The 26182-nt window shown below is 37.4% G+C and overlaps 1 protein-coding gene across 2 annotated transcripts in view; it reads left to right on the top strand.

Moving 5' to 3' along the window:
- TBC1D8 (TBC1 domain family member 8) overlaps window positions 1–26182 on the top strand; it is a 158389-nt gene that overhangs the window by 64142 nt on the left and 68065 nt on the right. The window contains exon 2 of one of the 2 annotated variants that reach the window (XM_044670436.1): window positions 13633–13743. In XM_044670436.1, coding sequence (XP_044526371.1) covers window positions 13633–13743 — 111 coding nt within the window. Of the gene's footprint in view, window positions 1–13632; window positions 13789–26182 lie in introns of both variants that reach the window. The other variant, XM_044670435.1, reaches the window with a different exon arrangement.

Below are 26182 nucleotides of genomic sequence, written 5' to 3'. Positions count from 1 at the left end.
AGGAAACTCAACCAATGCAGGTTGATCCCTTTATTGCAATTAGAGAGTTGCCTAGAACACTGTAATTGGCCCTGGGTCACAGTCTGTGGCACAGATGGGGCTGGAGCTTAGCTAGTCTTCTTAGCTCCAAAGGGCAGCCCTCCATCATACAGCACTGCTTCCCCAGGAGTGGAGAAGATTTAGGAATTCCAGATAAAAAAGAAGCCAATAACTTTGCCTTTTGTATGGTAAAAAGGATGTACCAAATTCCTTATAAAAAATTTAACCTGCTCCATGGACCTTTAGGGGCAGCTAGGTAGCACAGTAGAAGAGCACTAAGCCTGAAGTCATGAGGGCCTGAGTTCAAATCTGGCCTCTGACACTTCCTACCTGTTTGACCTTAGACAAGCTGTTGTGGGGGGCTTGAGATGAACTCCCTGAGTTCGGGAAAGGTACCCTTTGTAAGAATTCAAGACTCCATAACTTAGCTTAGAAATAAAAAGAGAAATTTGTTAATTTGGAATTTATGTTAAATTTGACTAGGAGGACAGCATAGATGGAAAGCTGCCTTCTTGAGGACATCAATTTTGGAGGTCTTTATACTCTTTACAGCAGGTGATAGGTGACTAGAGGGGGTATGCACTCAAGTACAAGGGGGGAGTTGGTCATCTGAATGGACAGGGTTAGCCTGAAGACATAGGGAGTGACCCTCATAGTTTAGGGGACAGATAAACGTCTTAGATACAACCTGATGGTATCAAAGCATAGCGTGGAGGTTTATCTCTGTGTCCATCTCAAAACCTAATGGATGATCCAAGGAGGATAATTCTCACAGGGGACTTTTCCTTTGATGTTGCAGGGTCTTATCAGGAGTTTTTGATGTTTTAGGGTTAGTGGTCACAAGGATGCAAGGAAGCAAAGGAATTTTCCTGCTTACAGTTTGACCTGAAACACTTCTATAGTTTGGGGGTGCAAGGAAAACCTAGGGTCCCACATGAAAGACACTTAACTACAATTTAGTTAGCTTAGCCCTTACTGCTCCTCTGTCTTAGAAATGACACCAAGACAGAAGGTAAGCATTTAAAAATTAAAAAATAAAAAGCATGTTACTTTATGTTGCCAATAAGCATTTATTTATCAAACACCTACTGTGCAGCAGGCACTACATATTAGTCATGCAAAGAAAGATTTCCCCCCACAAAAAGTCTGTACTCTCAAGGAGCTCACAGTCTAGTGGGAAATATAGCATGCAAACAACTATGTACAAGTAAGATATATTCAGGATAAATTGTAGATAATCAAGAGAGGGAAGGTATTAGAATTTATTTTATTTTTTAAATTAACTTTATGTCTTAGTAATAATTCTAAAACAGAAGGGCAAGGGCTAGGCAAACAGGGTTAAGTGACTTATTCAAGATCACACATCTAGACAGTGTCTGAGGCCCGGTCTTCCAGATTCCACACCTGACAATAAACATTGTGCCACCTACCTTGCCCCCAGAAAGCATTAGGAATAAGGGGGATAGGAAAGACTTATTGTGGAAGGTGGAATTTTAGCTGGGACTTGAAGGAAGTCAGGAGATGGTAATAAGGAGGGAGAAAAATCCAAGCATCTGGGACAGCCAGTGAAAACATCTGGGTTGGGAGATGGAGTATTTTGTCTCATTGGATCACAGAGAACTGTCAAGACCCCCAGAATACACTGTGGTATTTTACAAGAGGTGGCATAGTAGGTAGATTGCCATATTTGTGGTCAGAAAGACCTGAACCCTATTCCTATCTCTGACACTTCCTTGCTGTGTATTCTGAGCAAGTTATTTAGCATCTCTGATCCTATTTCCTCATCTGAAAAATGGGTATAGGAGCTATGAAGCTCAAATGAGATACTATTTGTAAAATTCTTTGCAAACCATAGAATGCTATATAGATGCCAGGTATTTTTTGAATTTTCTCTTGTTTGACTAGCCTGAATATTAAATCACATATCATAGATCTAGAGCCAAAAGAGAACTCGGGAGCTCATCTACTCTAATCTCTTTATTTTACAGATGAGAAAATAAAGCCTAGGGAGAGGTGATCAACTGCCTATGATTACACAGAATGGGAATTCTAACCCAGGTTTCTGTCCCCACGGGAGAGGAAAAGCAGAGCCTCATGCTTCTAATTAAAAAAAAAAAAGTAAAACAACAAAAACTTTCACATTTGCAGTCTTAAGTGTGTCCCCATGGAAGTCTCTTTCTGTTTGAGTAGCAAATGACTATCGTACCATTGTCTTTCATTTTGAACTTGAACAGATGGAAGTGTCCTGCTTCATTGGCTCCTTCTGTACATTGATTACTATCTAGCACAGAATAGAGTATAACCTCCTTTTATTAACACCCTCTCCCCTTCCCTGAATGCCACCCTGCTCCATTTCCTGCCTTTAATTAGGTACAGTTTATCATACAAAGGTGTGCTGTGGATGGTAGAGGGAACACTGGGTCTCTAACTTGGCTTTGTTTGATGGGAGCTATGTGCTAAATTTATGCTTGAATTTGGCTCCAAACCCATTTACATACACTACCTGCTGGGAGTCCTGTTGAACTTGTCTAACGACCTTTCTTCTTCCAGGCTCTGAGACCTAAAAGAGGAGGCTTTGTTTTTTATTTCTTGTTCTGTCCTGTTCTTTATTTCCTGGCCTCCTTTGCCCCTGAATCTGAGAGGCAAAAGATCCTAAATTTGTTTTAATTTGTTAGAGGCTGACTTTGAGAGAAAGACAGGCAGACTGAGGGGGAGCAGAGGAAGAGAGACAGAAAGATGATCAACTCTGAATCTGATTTGAGAAATATGGGGCAATCCCTGTTAAGTTCATTCAAGTGTTACCTCAGGGGCTACTTTGTATTTATAAGGGAAACCAGTGCACACAAAGCTTCTTGCGGAAGGTGGGATTTTAGCTGGGCTTTGTAGGAAGTTGGGAGATGGTAATTAGGAGGAAGACTTTGGTTGCTTGGTTTGTTTGTTTGTTTTCCCCTTCACATAAAGTGACTAATCTGCATCCATTTAATTCCTAAACAAAACCAAATGAAAGAGAGAGGGACTTTTATGTAGGCATTTTTGATTCTTTTAAATCGAATATTCTCCAGCAGGGTAAATGTGGTTGTTAGACCTTCCTAATAGAATTTTGAAGTGTTTTCCTAAACCTTTTGTTTGTGGAGTGTTTTTGTGGGTGATACAGCCTTTTCCAGGGGATACAAGGTCAAAGAGACGGTTGTATGGAGGTGTGGGAAGTGAATCAGCACTGCCAGTCAGGCTGGGGTAAAGATGTCAGATTGTGCAAGATAGTGGCCTAGAGAGACGTCTGGAGCGCCAGGATAGTCCTATCAGGAAGGATCATGTCACTGGGTATTTAGAGGGGCCCAGAAGAGACATAAAGAAAGGACAGGTGAACCTGCAAGGGGAATGGGGGAGGGGAGGGGTGGTGTGATGCAGTGGTGTTTTATTAAGGCAACACATCAGATTGAAAAGCCTAGTTTTTTGTTGTCTTGGTCTAATAACCACATTCATCCTACCAGAATATTCAATTTAAAAGAATACAAAAAGCTACTATCTCCATAATTTCTCCTTGGTCTTGGTCCCTACCCTGGGACAGACACTCCTTTACTTTGTAGCTTCACTTTACTGTATAAATAAAGGCATATAGTTAGTTGCTGTTCTAAATATTATTGGAAAAGGCTGCCACATTTATTAAATAGGTTGACTGTCAAATGGATGGGAACATGCAAAAACATCACATATATGAGATTATTAGGGTATAAAATTACTTATATCCACATCAGCAAGCAGCATTAATATGGTCTGCCTGTGTAACATGGAAATAACTTCATTTATATTGAACAGGATGTAATGATGGCATTTGCTAAAGCCTAATTCTTCTTGCTGTGGTATTTTGAGCATTTGTGCAGTTATCCTGGACTCTTACTGTAGAACATGATAGCATTGATTAGTATGAGGTCTTAAAGGCTCTTTTTCCAAAGGGGTCTTATTCCTGGAAGCACTAAAAGGAATTGGTAATAACAGGAGCTCACCATCTCCTCCTCCCACCCCCATACATACATCTATAGTGGCTCCATTGTAATTATCATTAAATACATGTGAGTGTAGTTGTGTGGTGAGTCAGGAATAGGAAAAAAAAAATTCTTGTATATTTAGTTTCTGGGGGAATACCTTTGGCTTTTTGAGTTGTTACAGTTTTAAGGGAAAGAAAAAAAAACAAATGCAACAAACTCTCCCTTAATAGTCAGGTGATGTAATTCCCACTTGATGAATCAAGTTCTCTGGGTGGTCATGATTCAAGATGATAGATTTTACCACTCTTTTCTCCATCTGGAATACAGACGAGAATTTGTGTTACACTGAGGAATCATCATCATCATCATCATCCTATACATATATATACATATCTCTCCCTCTCCTTTCCTCCTACAGATTATCATGCATTTATTTTGTATATGCTTGAATCTTTACCTATTGCCTTTCCTGATAAAATTTAAACTGCTAGTGGGCAGGAAGCATTTTATGTTTGTCTTTGTAATTCCCCCACCCCAACCCCATCATCACAGGGAGGAGCGTGTAAGCAATCACTTGGGAAATGTTTCTTCATTCACTTTAAAGTTTACATTTTTATATACATTATCTCACTTGATCCTAACTTCTACCTTGAAAGGTAGTTAGTCACATTTTATAGATAAGGAAATTTAGAGTCAGGAAGATTAAGTAATGTGCTCAAAGTCACACAATGTGTAAGAATCTGGGGCAACATTAGAATCCAGGTCTCCCTTGCTATCTATTCCAGAGGCAATAAAGGGTCACCTTGTAAGAAATAATGGTCCATCTCTGTGATATGGATTACAGGTGGGATCCAAGTTCCTGAGTCAGTAAACTATGACCTAATATATCTCGAAGGTGTCAGGCGCCCTTGATATATGGTGCTTTTCCCCCACTTTTTTTTTTTTTAAAGCTCTGACCTTGTGCCCAATATAGCAAAGAGAATGAATTAGATAGAAAAAGCAGACCCAGTCAGGAAGCTGTACCTAGCTACTTCCTGGATGATATGGTTACCCTGTGGCAAAATCTGAAAATAGCCCTGTACTTTCTTGGTTTATAATGGAGCTTTCTAAAACTGAATAATTTCTATTCATGTTCAGTTTCATAAAACACTTTTTTTTTGCCATCTGGAATGACAAAACCCATTAGAATTTAAGAGGTGGTTCTCCTGTTGAGAGAGCAAATGGATGCATAATGTGACATAATGATTGTAATTGTTTTCTCTCTTCAAATATTTGGTTGTGGGGGATGTTCAATATGGTCTCTGTCAGTAGCACTTTTTATGACTACAGAGTTCTTCCTTTTTTCCTACCTTCCCCCTTTTCCCTAAATCTCACACAGACCATGTTGAATAGATGAAGAAATTAGTATCCTGACAGACTGCTGCTCCTATTGCTGACCCAGAATGGTGCTGGCCCCTTCTCTGTTTGTGTTTGATCACATTTGGGGAGCTTGGACAAAATCATGGCAAGCTTTTGGCTCATGTGCTAGAATTTTTTCATGTGTCTAAACTGATTTATTGTTTCTGGAGCAGAAAGCCAGGCAGGAAAACCTGTGACTGTGGTCATGTAGCAAAAACAATTGCCTCTTGGCTTTTTTCTGAAATCATGCTCATTTCTTTATAAAGCATTTTGTTTGTTATGGCATTACTTTTATAAAAAAAAGTTTTTAACTATTTTATTTGACTGCTACCAAGAAGAGTGTAGCACTAGGCAGCTGTTGTCTGTAATAGGACAGAGACCTAGTTTATAGGATCTATAAAACAAATTACAGTTGGAAAGTTTTTCCCCATGCGTATTTTTGATCTATTGGTAACTGTCATTTCAAACTTGGCATGAACATTCATTCAGCAATCACTTGCTCAATATCTATTATGTGAAAAACATTGTGCGAGGTCTGAAAGCCTGGGAGGGAAGATGGAAAAGGAAAAATTGAGGAAAAAGAATTCATTTCTACAAGAGTTTTTTTCAGGATGGGAGGGAAGTGGGAGAGAGAAGGTAGATTTTCATTCACTGAAAAAAGTAAAATGAAACTAATTGTAAAAAATAATGATGCATTTCCTTGGCAATTTCTTCAGCACTTCACAACAATCTTGTAGTATATATTGTAAGATGGAGAAACTGTGACTTGGGTGTCTAAGGTGAAGTGCTTTGTTCAATATTATTTCAGAGCTATCAGGAATGAGAGCCATGAATTAGGACCCTGAGGCCATTGCTTCTTAATGGATGGTAACATTGGATAGAGAGGGTGGGTCGGGCTATAATATAGAAATGATGCAATTTGATAAACATTTATTAAGGGTCTGCTAGGTGCCAGTGCTGGGAATACAAATAAGAAAGAGAAAGGCATTGTGGTCATTCAGTGGATAGAGTCAAGCCTTGGGACAGGAGATCCTGGCTTCCAATCTGGCCTCACTGAATGACCTCGGGCAAGTCACTTCACCCCAGTTGCCTAACCCTTACCACTCTTCTGCCTTGGCACTGATACTTAGCATCAATTCTAAGATAGAAAGCAAGGGTTTAAGAAAAGAAAAAGACAGTCTCTGATGTCAGGGAACTTAAACTCTAATGGCTGAAGACAGCACGTACAAGGAAGCTTAGAAATGGGGGAGGAGGAGGGAGAGAAGGTAGTTGGTGTTGGGGGCATCATGGATAATAGCAGTGAATCTAGGGGTGCAGCTGCTTGGGAAATGGTATATGTAATGATATATAATAATTAATGTGCAGGATAGAATGAGATTGTAAGACAGGTAAAGAAGTTCAGGGGTTTGGAGGAAGGATCACAAACTGAAAACTGTAGGGCTATATTGCTATCATTCAAAGACAAACTCTTTGTAAGTTCCCTCTTCCCTGTTTTCCATTCAAATTACAAAAATTGTTGTTTGAAATCATGTCCCTTCTATTTTTTTAAACCCATACCTTCCATCTTAGAATTTATACTATATATTGGTTGCAAGGCAAAAGAATGGTAAGGGCTAGACAATGGGGGTTAAGTGACTTGCCTAGAGTCACACAACTAGGAGATGTCTGAAGCTAGATTTGAAGCCAGGACCCCCATCTCTAAGCCTGTCTTTCTATTCCCTGAGCCACTTAGCTGCCCCTGTCCCCTCTATTTTTTTTTACTCTGATGGCTTAAATACAGAAGCGTTACATCCAAAGAGATAAAATCTCTGGATTTTCCTCAAGCAGTCAAAGATTGTAGGATTGCAGATCCCTATTAGACTATCATATACTATATTGCAGAATTCAGTGACTGATGAGCTCCTTACCAGGGGGTTTATTGCTAGAAGCTATGTTTTGTACAGGATGTGATGGAATATTTTGGGGGAAACGCAGCACTGATACTTCAAAATGAACACTAGGATCCTTGATTAGGCTAATAATATCTTGTCTGACAGAAATACTTCAAAGACTATTACTGTGTAACTGATACTTTGATATTTAAAACTATCAAGCAAAACACAAAAGCCAAACAAACAAAACAAAAACAGCAGCCTGTGTTAATGGGAAAAGAAGAAGGGAATGAACATTTATATAGAGCCTACTATGTGCTGTGCCCTATGCTATTAACTTTAAAAATATTATCTTATTTGATCCTCATAACAAACCTGAGAGGTAAGTGCTATTATTATTTCTGTTTTACAGAAGAAAAAAACTCCCAGTGCCTGGCACATCACTTAGTAGGAACCTAATAAATGTTTATTAATTGATTGAGACAAACCTCTGTTAAGTGACATGCCCAGGGTCACACAGCCAGTAAATGCTGCCATGTTAGTGGCACAATGTGATATGTATGAATATTGGCCTCAGAAATCAGTTGATAATTTTCAGATCTTTGACCTTTTGATGCTTTTCCTGCTTTCATTTTTAAATTATTTTTTGCTTTTCCTCTCTATGTATATATATTGTCAACTTTGGGTCCTTCCATTTTTTAAATCTTCAGATTTTTTTTCCTTTCCTATGATTCTCATGGCTTTGCATCTTGTTTAATTATTATTGTTTTATCCACCATAACCATATTGGCTATCTTTTATGAATTCTAAATGCATCTTCTCCTTCTTCAGTTATTGCCAATATAAGGTCATCTGTGTATACCAGGACTGTGGTCTGCCTTTTTCATTTTTACACACTTCATTTTTTAAGTTATATGTCCACTTCCTTGTGAATAAGTCAGATGACTGCATCTGTAGCTAAGGTTACACGAGTAATCTTATCTTTTTGTTGTTCTTGCTTCTCTCTAATGTATCCATATGTGTGGTACTTAAGGAGTACGAGATTTAAAACTACAAGAAAACTTGGAAATTATTTAGTCTAATCTGTCATGTGTATTTGCGGGTTTAGTAGACACTGTCAGATGAGGGACCAACTGAGTTTTTGGACCAGTACTAGGATTTTACCCATTGTGGTTGAAGGTGCCCCAGCAGTTAGCAATGGACAGGCCAGACCCTGATCTGGGCCCAACACACAGGTTACTCCATCTCAGAATGGTACGAAGTCAATGAAATATTTAATTTTTTTCACAGAGAAGTTTGGAGGGAAAGGGAATTCTCTGTCACTAGTTCCCACTAGCTAATAAACCTCAAACCTAATCCTTTGCGAGAAGGGCCTTATCCTCTCTAACATGGAACCTGGACCCTATTCTAACTAAACTGTACTACTATCCAAACCTCTCTAGAGTATTAATAGAGGTGCTAGTCTGTGACAGATTAGACAGGGACCCAAGAGTAGATCCTAGATCCAACTGGACCCAGACCTCTGCTTACAGACAGTGTAGGTAGCTGGGTGCTGGTTCAGGCCAGCATCAGGTTAACAGGATCTTCTTCTAGGGAAACACAGGCCACAGCAACAAGGACAGGATCAGAAACCTAAGGTCTTCACCAGGTACTTGGCAGTCACTTCCTCCAAGTTCACATGCAGTCAGCAACCCCAGAGAGAGAGAGAGCTAATAGCCCCCGAGTTCCAGCTTAACCCTTCCTTCCAGCATTCCAGAATCTTCCATCTTCAGGTCTCATAAATCTGTCCTTTTCAAACCAGCATCGCTCTTACTATAATTATCTCTTCCTTGTAACAGAGTCCCCTCTTTGCACAAAGTCAAAATAGCGTTGGAAACAATGTTTTGGCATTTGTGTACCAACAAACTTAAATCCCCACCTAAACTAAAATTCTTACTTAAAATAATAAACAGCCTACACTCACTTATCTTATCCTATCTAACACTACCCTGCTCTAGGAATTGAAACAAGGGAAAGGAAAAGAAAGGAAGATACAATAAACAATTACGAAAATCAAAGCAAACATATTTGCAAAAGCAAAACAAGCAAGGAAAAACATCTAAACAGAAATACAATATACAAAATGCAATAGAATACAATAAAAAATCCAAAAATGCAAAATGTAAACTCAAAACTTTGTGAAAAACAATAAGGTCATAAAATACTAATAATCTAATATGGGAAAGAATTCTGTCAAAAAACTATTGCAATGTATAAAATAGAAAAACAGAAATCAGAAAAATAGAAAAAGTACAACAAACACAACGTAGCATAAGCTTTTACAAAAAACTCAAACTAGTCTATCTAAAACTTATGCAAAATTCATTCAAAAACAAAGATGAACAATTCAAAACAATCTTATTCTATAATAAAGCCATATTGTTATTACAAAAAACTCAAACTGTTACATAGAACTATGCATCTGGCTATCCTATCTAAAAGAACTTAATCAGTATTAAATATTAACCACATATATATGTATATGTATATAATACATACATACATACAAGCTATATTTGTGGGTTTGATAGATGTGGTCAGATGAGGGACCAACACATTAAAGGTGAGGAAACAGACCTAAAGAAGTTAGATAACTTACCCAGATTTATATAAGTAACAAGTAGCAAAGCCAGGATTTGAATATAGATTCCCTGTTTCCAGTTTATTTATATATTGCAAACTGTCTCACTGGGTACTGGTCATGTTAATAGCTATTGTGGAAAGAGCTCTACACTTGGCTTCTAGTCTTAGCTTCACCACCTGAATTCAACAATACAGCAAACAATTATTAAGACCCTACTGTAAGTAGGGCAGTATGTTATACACTACCTTAGAAATATTAGAGTTCAGGTAAGATGGTCTCTGGCCTCACGGTGCTAACCATATTTGGTAGAGGAATAAGACAAATACAAACAAAGATAACTAGAGTAAGTGCAAATAAGTACAGTGGCAAGGGGCAGCTAAAGGTCTCAATGGATAGAGTGCCAGACTTGGAGTCAGGAAGATGCATTTTCCTGAGTTCAGATATGATCGGTAGACACTTCCTAGCTTTGTGACCCTGGGCAAGTCACTTAACCTTGTTTGCCTCATTGTCTTCATATGGAAAATAAACTGGAGAAGGAAATGGCAAATCAGTTAAGTATCTTTGCTAGAAACATCCCAAATGGGGTCAGGAAGAATCAGACACAACTGAACAACAACAAAAAGATTTTTGAGAAGGCAGGAGGAAGTGTACATGATATTGTCAAATCTGTATTTTTAGGAATACCAATTTACCAGTGATAAGATGGATTGGAGACAAAAGTCAGACATGACTCAACAGTGAAAGGCCCCACAGAGTGCCACATAATGACCTTGGACAGGATGGAGGCAAAGATTTTTACCAACCAGGAGGATCAGATAATACTTTCTGGAGAAGTTGGTGTATAAGTTGGGCTTTATAAAATCAATTTTGGCCAGAGGTGGGGGGAACAGCTAGGTGATTCAGTGGATTGAGAGACCAGCCTAGAGACAAGGAGGTCCAATGTGGCCTCAGATACTTCCTAGCTGTGTGACCCTGGGCAAGTCACTTAATCATAATTACCTAGCCCTTACTGCTGTTCTGCCTTGGAACCAGTACACAGTATTGATTCTGACAGAAGGTAAAGGTTTAAAAAAATGATAAATTAGGACAACCCCAAGGGACTCATGATGGAAAATGTTATTACAGCTACAGAAAGAACTGTCATAGTATGAATGCAAACTGAACCATACCATTTCATGCCTTATTTCCCTCATGAGTTTTTTCTTCCACGTGTGATATGTCTTTTTTCACAACATGAGGAATATGGAAGTGTGTATTGCATGACAACCTATTTCAGATTGTTTGCCATCTGTGGAAGGGTCAGGAGAGAAAGGGAGAGAATGTGGATTCCAAAAAGTCAGAAAAAATTGTTAAAAAATTGTTTCTACTGTTGGAGTTGAAATGCAGATCAAAAACATACTACTTTTCAATTTATGTTTTTATTTTGGGGTTTTAGTTTTACATGAGTATTCTCTTGCAACAATGACCCTTATGGAAGTAAGTTTTACCTGATAAAACATGTATAACCCATCAAATTGCTTACCATCTCCAAGAAGGGGGCAGGAAGAAAGGAGGGAAATAAATGAAATTTTATAATTTTGGAAAATATGTCAAAAATTGTTATTATACATAATTGGGAAAGTAAAATGTCTTTTAAATTTTGTTTCTTTATGTAATTTTTTAAAAAAGGAATAGAAAGTGAAAAGATAATTTAGGAATTCAAGCAGCAGAGGAAGAAAAGGTGGGCATTCTACCAGTATCAGAAAAAGCATAAGAACAGGTGTAGAAGCAGGAAAATGTGAGGGATAACAGTTGGTTCAGGGTGGTTGGAGCACAGAGCATGTGGATGGAAATAACAAATGAAGATGGAAATGTAGGGTGTTGCCAAATTATAAAGGGCCTGGAATGCCAGGCAAAGGAATTTAAACTTTTATCTTTTATTACTCTGTAATTAGAAGCAAATTATCTGATCTTGTCAAATTTCAGTGAAATGGGGATACTAATAAATAATACTGACTAGCATTTATAGAGTGCTTTAATATTTACAAAACACTTTACAAATATTATCTTATTTGAACCTCATATTGGTTCATATCCTGGAAGATAGGTGCTATTATTATCCCCATTTTACAGATAAGGAAACTGAAACAAACAGAAATTAGTGGCTTGCTCAGGCTAGTACATATTGAGGCTGGATTTAAACTCAGATCAAATTCCTGACTTAAGGTCTAGTGTTGTATCCACTGTATCACCTAGATGTCTTAAAATACTACATGTCTGAAAGATTGTGAATAAAAGGTTTTTAATTTATCATAATTAATAAAAAGAATGGTACTGATTTCAAAGTAATTATAGAAATGAAAATGTTATGCCTTCAAGCCATAAAGCTATATGCTATAATATTGAGACTAGAGAATGAGTTTGCCAAGGCAGAAAGAATATAAAGGGACAGTTAAAAGAGTCTATAAAGAACAGCAGATGGGACATAAGTAGGGTCCCTGGTAGTGGTAACGATGGAAGAGAGTGAGGAGAATCTTCCCCTAGGTTGGTAGCCATTTTCTTAGCAAAAACCCAAAAGGGAGGGGGCAGCTGGGTAGCTCAGTGGAGTGAGAGTCAGGCCTAGAGACAGGAGGTCCTAGGTTCAAACCCGGCCTCAGCCACTTCCCAGCTGTGTGACCCTGGGCAAGTCACTTGACCCCCATTGCCCACCCTTACCACTCTTCTACCTATGAGACAATACACCGAAGTACAAGGGTTTAAAAAAAAAAACCCCAAAAGGGCAATGCTCTTACTGTAGGATAATGAAGAAGGCAGGTTAACACTTGGAGACAGATGTCAGGATGCAGAGGCAGCAGTGGTTGTCCAGCTGCTTGAAAGCAGCTTATAACATGTATACATTCTTTATTGCCATAAAGTGCTGTATGGTTGAATTATTCTTATGAGATGTGTTAACTACTATCTGGACTTGCTGCTAGTTGAAAGTGGCTTAGGCCCCTCTGCCAATGTGACATCTGGTTCTCCTTCCTCTTAAGAATCTTTCCCATACACTTCCCAGCCGTGTGACCCTGGGCAAGTCACTTGACCCCCATTTCCTACCCTTACCACTCTTTTGCCTTGAAGCCAATACACAGTATTGACTCTAAGACGGAAGGTAAGGGTTTAAAAAAAAAAAAAAAAGAATCTTTCCCATCAAGTTTATGCCAATAGCAGTAAAATTCTTAACATAAGAAATTCCTTTGGGCATACCTTCAAGAGTTTTCCATGATACAAATACCATTAGAAGTATGTTTTTTTAAACTAGCTTTTTGCATCTTGAAACGGATTAGGTTGATTTATCAAACAATTAGCCCATTATCTTACAAAGTTTCAGAACCCTGATATTTTGAGAACTAAAATAGGTGATTTCTGATGAAGAAAAAGAAGGAGTTCTAGACTCACCATGGATATTGAATAAAGCAGGTATCCCTAGCACTTAGCACAATACTTGGCACAAGTGAGGTGCTTAACATAAGTTCATTTTATTGATCAATAGCTCTGATCTGACGCTTGGGTGAAGATGAGGATAATAGATACAGATGAAGAAAAAGAGGCTCAGGTCCCTTGATTCCAGGGCCTACTTTTCAATGGACATGAGGAAATGTGTACATTATTGCATCAAATGGTGACTGATCATCTTGGTCCATTTACAAATGTATCCCTCTACTCAAAGATACCTCTTTTCTCCTTTCTGTTTAAGGTCGCTTGGTAGGCGCACTGGATGCAGTCCTGGATTCCAATGCACGTGTTGCCCCCTTTCGAATTTTACTACAAGTTCCTGGATCACAGGTTTACTCTCCCATAGCATGTGGTGAGTTATTGAATGGATCAGAAGTTTACTGGGCCATAGCCATTGGTGAGTTACATACCAAAAAAAAATTCCAAAAGTTATTGTCTGAGCATGCTGAGTATGCATGTCCAAGAAGCTAAAGGTAACCCCTTTTTAAAAACTGATTTTTGGGTAAAAGCATATTGGCTGTTTTTTTGAGGGTGAGAATGTTTTGTGTGTGTGTGTGTGTGTTTTAACCATCAAAATGACTACTAGCTATAACTCAGGGGCATCTTAGCTTTGCCTAATGGTTCTTAGGCTTGGCGCATTTCATTGATTCAAGAGCTTGTCTACTGTGTTTGAGTAGGATACAAGATGTTTGCTCTTCTAACCCTATTTTATACTCATGTGTGGGCATACACATATATACTTCTTTTGTGTGGGAAGAAATTTCTTTGAGTTCTCCACAACTCCAAAGTAAACTGTGATATTATTTTGCACTCCTGAGCTTATAAGATTTTACTGAAGTCATTGATGTGGTACACATGGGAATGACTGGCAGTCATTTCATAAGACTCCATTCCAGAGCAATATGTCTCAGAGGTATATAAAGATGAAGAAACAGAAGATAAGTTCCTTGAGGGCAAGAAGTATTTGTGCTTTGTCTTTGTACTCCCAGTGCTTTGCACATAGTAGGTGTTTAATAAATACATGCTGGATTGAATTTAATTTTCTGATGCAAATCAGTTTATGTGGGATTATAGGATAGTTAAGAATGGTAATGTTAACTGTACCTTAAGAGCAATGGTGCTGATTTAGTTATTGTACTTTGTACCTTTGTTGGTGGATGATTATATTTCAAAAAAGCCATTTGTTAGGTTTTATTGTGTACTGAGCATTAAAGGAGAAATTGATCCCAACAACTCAAGTTGTAGATAAATCAGAGGAAGGGAATGAGGCACTGGAGAGAAACATGGGTGGTAACTAGAACAGTGGTCTTGAGAATATGGTTTCTATTTAATTTTGCTATTTTCTATCACTCATGTTGTTTTGATTGTCATGGGAAATTTTCAGCAGAAGTAATGATTTAAAAAATTTTGAAAATGGGATTAGAAGTGGGAAATAGAATTAACTAATGATTAGGTAGGTTTTTTTTAAAAATAAGGCGGAAGCAATTTGGGAAAGAACCTCTAAGTTGAGAACAAGTCATGGCAACAATGAACCGTAGATAAAAAGAGCAAAGATACTTTGACAAAACAAACTAAGGAACTTGTATGGATGAGAGGATTAGACTGGAGAATTCTTAAAGTAAAAGCAATAAAAACTTTAAAATGGACTAGAGAAAAATGACAGATGTTGGAAGATCTTCAGGAAGAACGGACACATGGTGGCATTGTTGGAGCTGTGAATTGGTACAGCCATTCTGGAAAGCAATTTGGAAGTTTACTCAAAAAGTTACTACTCTGTGTATATACCCTTTGATTCAGTGATACTATTATTAGGCTCATTCCCCGAAGTGATCAAAGAAAGAAGAAAAGGGCCCATATGTACAAAAATAGTTAAGAGCACCCTTTTTTGTAGTAGCAAAACTAGAAACTAATGCGGTACCCATTACCCAGTTATGGGAGAAATAGCAGAACAAATCATGGTATCTATCTCTATATATTTATATGTATATATACATATATGTATAGAGAATACTATTTTTAAAATAATATTTTCCTTCAATTGCATGTAAAAATAATTTTTGACATTCATTTACAATTTTTTTGATTTCCAATTTTTATCCTTCCTTCCTACTTTCCTTTCCTCACTCATTCCCTATCCTCCTCCCTCCCTGAGACAGTAAGTAGTCTGAAAATAGATTTTACATGTTCAATCACATAAAGTATTTTTCCAAATTAATAATTTTGTGGAAGCAATCTCAAACTAAAAAAGGAAAAAGAAAGTGACATATAGTATGTTTCAGTATACATTCATACTTCATCAGTTCTTTCTTGGAGGCCAGATGGCATTTTTCATCATGAATCTCTGGGATTGTCTGGGATCACTGCATTGCTGAGAATAAGTAATTCAGAGTTTTTCATCAGAAAACATTGCTATCAGTGTGTACAATGTTTTTCTGGTTCTGCTCACTTCACTATATATCAGTTCATGTAAGTCTTTCCAGATTTTCCCAAAATCATCCTGTTTATCATTTCATATAGCACAATAATATTCTGTAATGGAATACTGTTGTGCCATAAAAGGATGAAGGGGATGGTTTCAGAGAATCCTGGAAAGATTTGTATGAACCAATGCAGAGAAAACTAAGCAGAACCAACCTATAATAACAGCTATACTATAAAAACAAGTAATTTTGAAAGCTATAAAAAGTCTGATTAATGTAATTACCAAGCATGGTTGCAGATGACAGATGATGAAATATGCTATCCACCTATTAACAGAGAGGTAATGGACACAGAGGATGCAGAATTAGACATTTTTGGGGGGACATGGTAAATGCCAGAGTTTATTTCACTTTATTGTGTATTTTTGTTATGAGTTTTGTTTTTCTTGTCTTTTTCCTAATTGTGTTGGAGAAGGGATGCAAGGAAATAGAAAATCTATTTTTGCTAGATAATAAAAAATAAATTTTAAGTTAAAACAATGAATCAAATGCAACGTTAGCTTTTGCTTTATAAGATGATGAGGCATTTGAAGTGTAAGAGTATAAATTTCAGAGGTGGGAATTGAATACAAGTCCTGAATTCCAAAGACGTGTTCTTTCCACAGCCTCCTTTAAGATTTAAAAAAAAAAATCCTTCAGTTACAAAATTTCTCTGTACTTTCTAATCTAGGGGTTATTCCATAACTGGGCTTGATTTTATACATATGTTTAAGGGTTCAGCTAATAGATTTAAAACAATTATTTTAATGCCTTAATTAGTGTGGGGAATACTTATCTAGTCCAGCCTCTTCATTGGATGGATATGGAAACTAAGGTAGAGAGATTACCCATTTAGAACTAGGACAGAGTTACCTAGTAGAGCTGGAACTAAGATCCAAATTTCCCACTTCCCATTTTAGTACTCTTTCTTCTGCATCACTCATATCTTAAAGTTTCAATAGGTCTTGAATCATGAGTGAGACGTTGTCCCTGTATTTAGCTAGCTAGATATCTCCTAAAACACAGAACAGGGACAATGTCTCATGTATATTTATATCTATCTACACATACACACATTTCTTAATCTTGGATTAAATCCAATCTCTACCATTTAGTAGTAGAAGACAACCCTCTTTTTCAACCCTACAACTTGCAAAGTCAAAGATAGAAATTGTTTAAAAAAGAATGTTGTCCCAATTTTATACTCAGCTTAAATGCATGTGAGCAAGACAAACCAAGAAGCCTGTTAGAACTCATGGAAAAGGGGCCAGCTAGGTGCCTCAGTGGATTAAAAACCAGACCTGGAGATGGAAGGTCCTAGGTTCAAATCTAGCCTCAGAAACTAACTAGTGGTGTCACCCTGGGTAAGTCACTTAAACCGCATTGCCTAGCCCTCACTGCTCTTCTATCTTGGAACCAATATGCAATATTGATTCTAAGATAGAAGGTAAGGGTTAAAAAAAGAAATTCATGAAAAATTGAACAAGTTAACTGGATTTCTCTGTTGCTCAGCTTCTTTATCTCTAAAAGGAAAAAGTTGATGAGACTGCCCTGAGGTTTCTTTTAGCTCCAAACCTATGATCACATGTTATCCTATGTGTAGAAACTTATTAGTCCTCCATGCATTTTGTGTGTGTGTGTGTGTATATATATATATATAAGAACACATGTACACATATTTAATATATACATCTATATACAAATACATACAATATCCCTTCTAATATTAAATCTTTGAGTCCATATTAATATCATATATGTGTGTATGTGCGCGTACACACATACACATGTATACACATATAATAGATTTATAATGTAAACATAGAATAATAGTGTACATCATAATTTTTAATAACATGTATATAATAAATATGTATGTTTATAACTATAGAAAATAGGCATGTGTATAAACTGTTGTAGGGAAATTATAGAATTTAACCGAGCAGACTTTGCCAAGCAAAGCTGTGGCAGGAGCTGAACATTCCAAACCTGGAATGCTGGCAGAGGGGACTTTCACAGAGACTCTCTGAAATGGCATTTGTCTTTTGGGGAGCTAAAGTTTAGCAACTGACTGGAGAGCCTGTGGAGTTGTGGTATCTTGGTGCCTTGGGAGTATCTACAAGATCATCTAGCAAGACCAAGAAGTTCCAGGTTGAGATAGGAGTGTTATCTTGTATGGTGGACATACAGATATATCCTTCTCCCTGACTTCCCCAGTAGATTTATCTTGCTGTTTACCTGTGTTCCTGGGACAAACTGATACATCTGAACAACAGCCAAAGGACATCTTAGTGAGAAACCCTCTTCCCCTTGACCAGCCAACCTTTGCCCCAGGCTGTCTGCTCTAGGTTTAGAAATAGAGTAGCGATATCCAACCCTCTCACCTCCACTCACTGTCCCTGTTCCTTTATTAAACCCTGTTTATAAAACCTTCCTTGGTCTTTACTCCTTTCACAGGTACTTGGTTGACACATTGTACACACTGTGTTATTTTCCCTGGTGATTTTTGGTTGTATTCTGTTATATATTATCCCCAGCTAAGAGGTTTCACTTGTGGTTATTCTGTTACTCTGTCTGCTCCCTATAGTCAGTTGAAACATCTGACTACCCTCTTTCCCCACTGTAATGAGGGACTCATTTTAGCCCCTTTTCCACACTTGGTTAGCTATCCTTATTTCATTTGGCACCCAAGATGCACATATGTAGCTGTATGTACATACATGCATATGTATAGGAACTGTACCTGTTATTTCATTCATTTAAGGAACTCCAGAATGAGGAAACTCCCTTTCCCAAGGCTTGTCTCCAAGTATATAATCTTATAGTCTTGAACATTGAACAACTGAGAGATTTGCCCAAAGTATGTATGTATGTACGTATGTATCTTTCTCTGTCTCTCTCTTAGAGACATTCCCATAGGGAGCTGGTTTCAAAAACAGGAAGACCAGGGGCAGCTGGGTAGCTCAGTGGAGTGAGAGTCAGGCCTAGAGACAGGAGGTCCTAGGTTCAAACCCGGCCTCAGCCACTTCCCAGCTGTGTGACCCTGGGCAAGTCACTTGACCCCCATTGCCCACCCTTACCAATCTTCCACCTATGAGACAATACACCGAAGTACAAGGGTTAAAAAAAAAAAACAAAAAAAAAAACAAAACAGGAAGACCAGTATTCAAAGACTGTCTCTGACACACATGGATTATGTGATTCTGGGAAGGTCATTTAAATCCCTTTCAATGTTTTAGGCAACTCTCTAAGATTATTAAGTTGTGAAGAAAGTATCTATCTACCCTGATGAGGGACGTTTCCTCAAAGATGGCAATCCTAGTCCCTCTCTCTCTATGTAGATTCTATCTTTCTGCCCTTCCATCCCTGTCCTTCCATTGAACCTCCTGTACTCACAGATAAGAACTTTATGTAGCCCTGAACCATTCTGAGTGAATAATTTACTATTTTCGATTGTCTTTGAAATTGTTCCCCTCCATTAGTGCAGAGATTGAGATTGGATTGTATTACTCCTGTCTTTCTTGAATAGGAGAGAAGGGGAGAAAGAAGGGGGCAGGGGAGAAGGGAAGAGAAAAGTAGAGTTTGAATTTATGAGAGAGAGAGAGAAAGGGGGAGAGAGAGAGAGAGAGAGAGAGAGAGAGAGTCAGTCTGTATTTCATTGGAATAAAGGAATTCCATTATTTCTCTGTTTAATGTTGTCCTAGTTGTCGTTGTCTACCTAAAAGTATATCAGAAGTTGAATTAATCAGTAAAGTCTTTGAAATCTTACATAGAGACTTTTCTTTGCCTTTTGTCTGGGCTTGAAGGGCTTTTGTTGTCTTAGATTAGGGTTTCCATCAAATAAAACATTTCTATATTTTCAGTATCAATAAACTATATTTTATCAATGATTAAAGTTTGTGTTGGTTTTCTTGTTAATATTTTAAAAATCATAGATTTGTGGTTTGACTTTAGACTGCATCCTTAGTATCATGGTTTTATTAAAAGTCAGTTCAGGGAGAACATCGTACACAGTAACAACAATATTGGACGATGATCTTCTATGAAAACTTGGCTACTCTCAGCAATGCGCTGATTGGGATAATCCTGAAAGACTTATGATGGGGCATGCTGTCCACCTCCAGAGAAAGAACTATTGAAGTTGTCCTTCATTTCAGTATATCTTTGGTCTTATTTTGGGGTTTTGATTATATATAAGTGTGTTTCTTACAACAATGACCAATATGGAAGTATGCTTTGCATGACAATAAAAATTTTAAATTTTTAGGTTCAAATCCGGCCTCAGACACTTCCCAGCTGTGTGACCCTGGGCAAGTCACTTGACCCCCATTGCCTACCCTTACCAATCTTCCACCTATAAGTCAATACACAGAAGTTAAGGGTTTAAAATTAAAATTTTTTTTTTAATTTTTTTCTTAAATAATAAGCAATATGATTTCAGAAAAAGTTAGAAAGATCTGCAGGAACTGATTCATAGAGAAATAAGTAGAACCAGGAGAACATTTTACACAGTAATAGCACTATTGTATAATGATCAACTGTGAAAAACTTAGATACTCTCAGCAATACAATGTTAATGAGACAAGACTGAAGGACTTATTGACAAAGAACACTATCCATCTCCAGAGAAAGAATTGTTGGGGTTGGAATGCAGATTAAAGCTTGTGATTTTTCACTTTAGTTTGTTTATGTTTTATTTTTAGGGTTTTGGTTTTATGAGTATTCACTTATAATAGTGACCAATATGGAAGTATTTTAATATGATAATACATGTATAATGCAGATATTTCTTACCATCTCTCCAAAGGAGAAGGAAAGGAAAGGAGAGAGAAAATTTGGATTTTTTGTTTTGGAAAATGTATGTTGAAAATTGTTATTACATGTAATTGGGAAAATAAAATATTTTTTTAAAAAGTCAGTTCAAGTTCTAGCAGGCTTGTCCAGTTTTTAAGACATTCTCAGCTGTCTTGTTGTTCCTGATAAAGTAGAGAGAGAAGGGCCCAGAAGAGCATGGGAAGGCTGAGGTAACAGACCTTTCATGGTAACTGACCCACCATCTTTTTCCTAGCTATGTGTGTGCTCTGTTTTCCACAGTACACTTCCATTGTTGAGGATATTAGAGTAGATATTAGAGTAGCAATGAGAAACATTGTGGAAAAAAGCTGGGAAAAAGCAAGAAGTTTTCTAAAGCTAAGAACAATAAGTCTTTTAACTTCAGAATTTCCATAGAAGAGATAGGAGAGCACAATGTACACAGATATGCAACACTGCTTATGATCGTTTCCTAAATCAGTCTTCAGGAAAATCTCATTGAGGAAACCATTGGTACACATAAGACTACATTGGCAATGGCAGGATTAATATGATTTTATGGCTTTGTGTCATGCAATGCACAAAATATTAGATTTGGCATCAGAGAACTTAAAATGGAATTCTGACTTATGCCTATGAAACTATGGATATATTACTTAATAGTTCTGGTACTCAGTTTTTTCAGCTTTAAAATGAAAGGGTTGGATTAAATGACATCTGAGATCCATTTTAGTTCTAAATCTGTGATCCTCTTATCTTGTATGTAGAAACTTGCCAGCTCTCTATTCTCTCTTTCTCCCTTCCCACTTGTCTTATTTCTTGCCCTTTCCCATGGCTAACAGTTTCTTATTTCCTTAATTGTTGTTTGCTTCCTCATCAAAAGAGGAAATGATCTGGTGTGGACTGCACTTGGGAATAAACTGTGCCAGGGCCATGAAGGAAGTGCCAGGCTGATCATTTTTCAAATACAAAACTCACTGTGCAATTAATTCAAAGAAAGCGCAGGGAGCTTGGCCAGCAGGATATAAGTGAGAGTGTTTACCATGGTGAATACTTTGTCTAAGGTCACACAGTATACGTCATCATGCGTATTTTCAGTTCTTCATGATTTCCTTAGGACAATATTTTTTGCCGAAATTGTGTGTGTGTTATTGAGAAGCTACACTCAGGATTTAATTTCCACTTGGGAATTATATATATATATATATATACATATATATATATATATGCATATACATATGCATACACACACACACACACACACACACATATACACTACTTTAGGGCTCAAATAATGAAACTAGCCCTAGTCAAGATTTATTGACATTGTTTCTTAAAAGTGTTTCTCAGAATTATTTGTAAAAAATTATGAATCATGTTGTAAATACAACAAAAGAGTCATTCTCTCACTCTTCCCTATATCCCTTCCTCTCTTTTCTTACTTTCATTTTCTGCAATGAATCATAATTTTTAGATCTAGAAGGGACGTCAGAAAACATCATGGCCGGGCAGCTGGGTAGCTCAGTGGAGTGAGAGTCAGGCCTAGAGACAGGAGGTCCTAGGTTCAAACCCGGCCTCAGCCACTTCCCAGCTGTGTGACCCTGGGCAAGTCACTTGACCCCCATTGCCCACCCTTACCACTCTTCCACCTATGAGACAATACACCGAAGTACAAGGGTTTAAAAAAAAAAAAAAAGAAAAGAAAAGAAAAAAGAAAACATCATGGCCAACCTTGTTCAATCTTAGTCATTTGAACTTCATGAGCCTTAGTTTGTCTATAAAATGGAGATAATTATGTTTGTTTTGCAGGATTGCTGTGAGCATGAAATGAGATAGCATGAGATGTCACTGTATAAGGTGAAGAAAATAAGCATATGGGCATTGACATAAAAACAATGTAGAAACAACATTATTTAATTTGATCCTTGTAATAACCCTGAGAGGTAGGTAGGACATGTGTAAACCAGTGGAATTGCTTGTCAGCTCTGGGAGGGGGGAGACAAGAAGGGAGGGAGAGAACATGAAGATGTAACCATGAAAAAATATTCTAAAAAATAATAATAATGCATTTTTTAAAAGAGTGATTTAGTGTCTGGGAGACAGGCTATTTAAGAGTACTTTCTGACTGAGAAAGGAGTCCACTGACTAGTTTAGAAATCTTGAGCACATTTTTAATAAAATAATATTTTATAACTAAAAAAAGTCATATTCTTTAGCAGTATCAGACATAAATATACATAGTAAAAATAGACTATCACAAAAATTGCAAAAGACAACTTTAGAAGTACACAAAGCACAGGGACCTCAGAATTAGGTAGATTGGGATTCAGTCACCCCTCTGACACATACTGGCTCTGGGGACCAGAATGAGTCACTTCACCTGTCAGTACCCCGAGTCTCTAAGCTACAGAGAAAGAGCTGATCTGCATTGGAGAGGACATGAAATCAATAAAAGCACAGATCAGGTCCAAAACAAAGACCACTTATAAACCAAGTATAATGTGAAATATGAGGAAGAAGACGTAGTCTCTGACTGGGAGGACTGGGAGATGATTTGTGGAGCAGAAGGCATTTATGTTGGGTTTTAAATAAGAGGGATTAGAAGGAGAAGATGAGGCACCATGGAGATAGCTTTGAAAACTATTCCCAGAGTTCAAATCTGGCCTCAGACATTTCTAGTTTTGTGACCCTGGGCAAGTCACTTAACTCCCATTGCCTAGCCTTTACCACTCTTCTACCTTAGAACCAATACGCAGTTTTGATTATAAGATTAAAAAGTAAAGTTTTTTTTTGTTTTTGTTTTTGTTTTTTTAAAGAAAACCAACTAGCTCCCTGAAATTCTAGGTCTGGCTAAGTGAATTTATCTTCCTGGCAGGAGCCATTACAGAGCTATAATTTTCATTAAGTTGTCTGTTGGTGCTGAGTAGAAAGTGTTATTAATTGGTTGAATTTGTCAAGCAAGGATGAGAATGTTCTGAAAGTTCCAAGACATTTTTTCCAGCTTTCCCTTAAAGATTTCTGTATTATAGTTGTCTGTTATGTGGAATAGGGTTCTTCTTGGCATATTAGACTGATGGCTCCTTTCTTCATCCTCACAGTCTCACAATTCAAACCTGCATGTGACTAAATTGTGGATCATTGCTCCAGTGCCATCTTCCCAATGGAGAAAAGAACTGGTGAAACAGCTCTTGAAATGAAACTGCACAGATTAAATCCTATGGACTGAAAACTGGAGATAGAGTTCTTCTTTTTCCATTGTTAGTTGGTAAAAGGTTATTCCCTTAGAATCTTACCCTCTCTGCTAATACAGAACTCCTGTCTGGGTTCAGTGTGATTTTCCAGAGTTAATAATGATGCAATTCTATTTAAAGGTACCCCAGGGTTCCCTCTGCTTTTATGATTTAGTTTCAATATAGACTGCATTTTGACCATAATATTTACCTACTGAGCACTTGGTTTCTTTGTGACGTGGCACATCTCTCGAAATAGCAGGCAAGTAATGATTAGTGAAGTAACATAGGGCATACCAAAAGAGAAATCCCATGATGTTTTTGGGTGAAAACCTCCAGCACTTTTATAGAAAACACTTTTATAGAAGTTGAATTGTTATTTTCTTTATGCCTTTTTTTTTTAAACACAGATGAATTCAAACCAAATAATCCACTGGGACCTAATGACAATAGTGTCAGCTTTGCCAAGACCAGTTGATTGAAGTGTCATAAGACAGTGCAGTGGTCAGTCCTTTAAACCAATCAGGACTGTTCCAATTGAACCGAGTACAGTAGGTTAGCCATTGAAAGCTGCCGGGGTAGAATGACCTCCTATTTCCCTTACAGCTAGAATAACCTTGTATTTCCCTTACAGGCTTGGCAAAGAATCACTTAGAAATCCTAGAAGAGTAATTTTCTGTGTGTGTGTGGATGTTTTTTAAGCTTACATTATGTTTGAAAATCTCCTGGAAGTGCCATGTATGATATACAGCCTACTTTTTATACTTAAACGAATTTTGTTCTGAGGTTTATTTGTTTTTAAATAGACTTTGCAACCTCCTTCAGGTAATCAGAAACACTCTACAGCGCTGTAAAAAAAAAAGGGCTGGTAATCTTGGCTCTAAAGCCACTTTGGTTTTCAGAGAGGTTCTTCACTCACACTTGAGCTGTTTATTTCTTCCCTGCAGCTGTTCCATTTGAGTCCAGGTTTCTCCATGTATAGGCCCTCTGAAGAGAAGGGTACCTGCTTCAGATCTCCAGAAACTTACCTCATTTCTGGAAGAACTAGCTATTAAAATTCTTGAAAAGTTTCATTTGGAAAAAGTGACTTTGAGTATATCTTTGAGAGAGACTAGGGAATTAACATAAATAATTAAATGGTAGAATTTACGGTTAGGCTTTCTTAGCCTTTAAAGTTTATGGGTCTGTGGATACACCATTTTTTGATTCATTACTATACCTCTCTCTCACTCCTCATCTCTCCATAAAGTTGGAAGTAAGTGCATCCAGGATATAATGACCCTTCCATTTCACAGGCCAATTGAGGTAGAGGGGAAAAGGTAAAGACGGAAATAAGTCATTGGATTGGAGGAGTGAGTACTGATTCAATGCATTCTTCTCCTTTAATTCTTCTTCTTCTTGGTAGAAAAGTAAGAGACAAGGGTAGTTAGATGGTATGGTGGATAGAGGTTTAGACCTAAAGTAAGAAAGGCCTGAGTTCAAGTCCAAGGTTAGACATCTTCTAGCTGTGTGACCCTGGGCAAGTCACTTTAACCTCTGTTTGTCTCACTTTTCTCATCTGTAAAGTAGAGATAATAAAGGCACCTAGCTTGTAGGGTTGTTGTGAGGATCAAATGAGATAGTAGTTGTAAAGTGCTAAGCAAAGTGTTGGCACATAGTAAATTCTATATCAATGTTAGTTATTATTGTTGTTATTAATGAATGTAGATGGTTGCCTAAAATAATCAGCTATGGCCATTGTATTGTTTTAAAAAATAACTCTTAGCTTCTGTCTTGGAAAAAGTACTTAGTGTAGATGCTCAGGCAAAAGAGTAGTAAATGCTAGGCAAAAAAGAATAGGTAAATGCTAGTGTCTTGCCCAAAGTCACACAGCTAGGAAATGTCTGAGGTCAGATTTGAAACCTAGTCCATCTATCTCCAGGTCTGGTACTCTATCCACTGAGCCACCTAACTGCCTCTCCTTGTATTGTTTTTTTGTTTGCTCAACTTTTCCCTTTGTAACAAAGGAGTGTTTAATTTGGAAGAAGTGTTTAACTTGAAAGAAGTATATAATATAAAGACAAAAGACATCAATAAAGGCTCTTTAAAATTATTTAGCTTTTTTTTTTTTTTACTGTATAAACAAAAGTGACAAAAACAAAGTGGATTCTGTTTAGAAGACTGATGGAAAAGAAGTGGTTGTTTCCAAGTTGGAAATCCATCCACACCTAGTAGATACTCAATAAATGCTCATTAATTGAAATAAGGGAATTGTAATTGTAAGGAAACATTAAAAAAATTTTTTTTCAAA

This window comes from Gracilinanus agilis, chromosome 3 (assembly GCF_016433145.1).
Source record: "Gracilinanus agilis isolate LMUSP501 chromosome 3, AgileGrace, whole genome shotgun sequence".
NCBI lineage: Eukaryota > Metazoa > Chordata > Mammalia > Didelphimorphia > Didelphidae > Gracilinanus > Gracilinanus agilis.
Note: the sequence above shows the minus strand (reverse complement) of the source record. Positions and strands in the feature narration are given on the sequence as shown.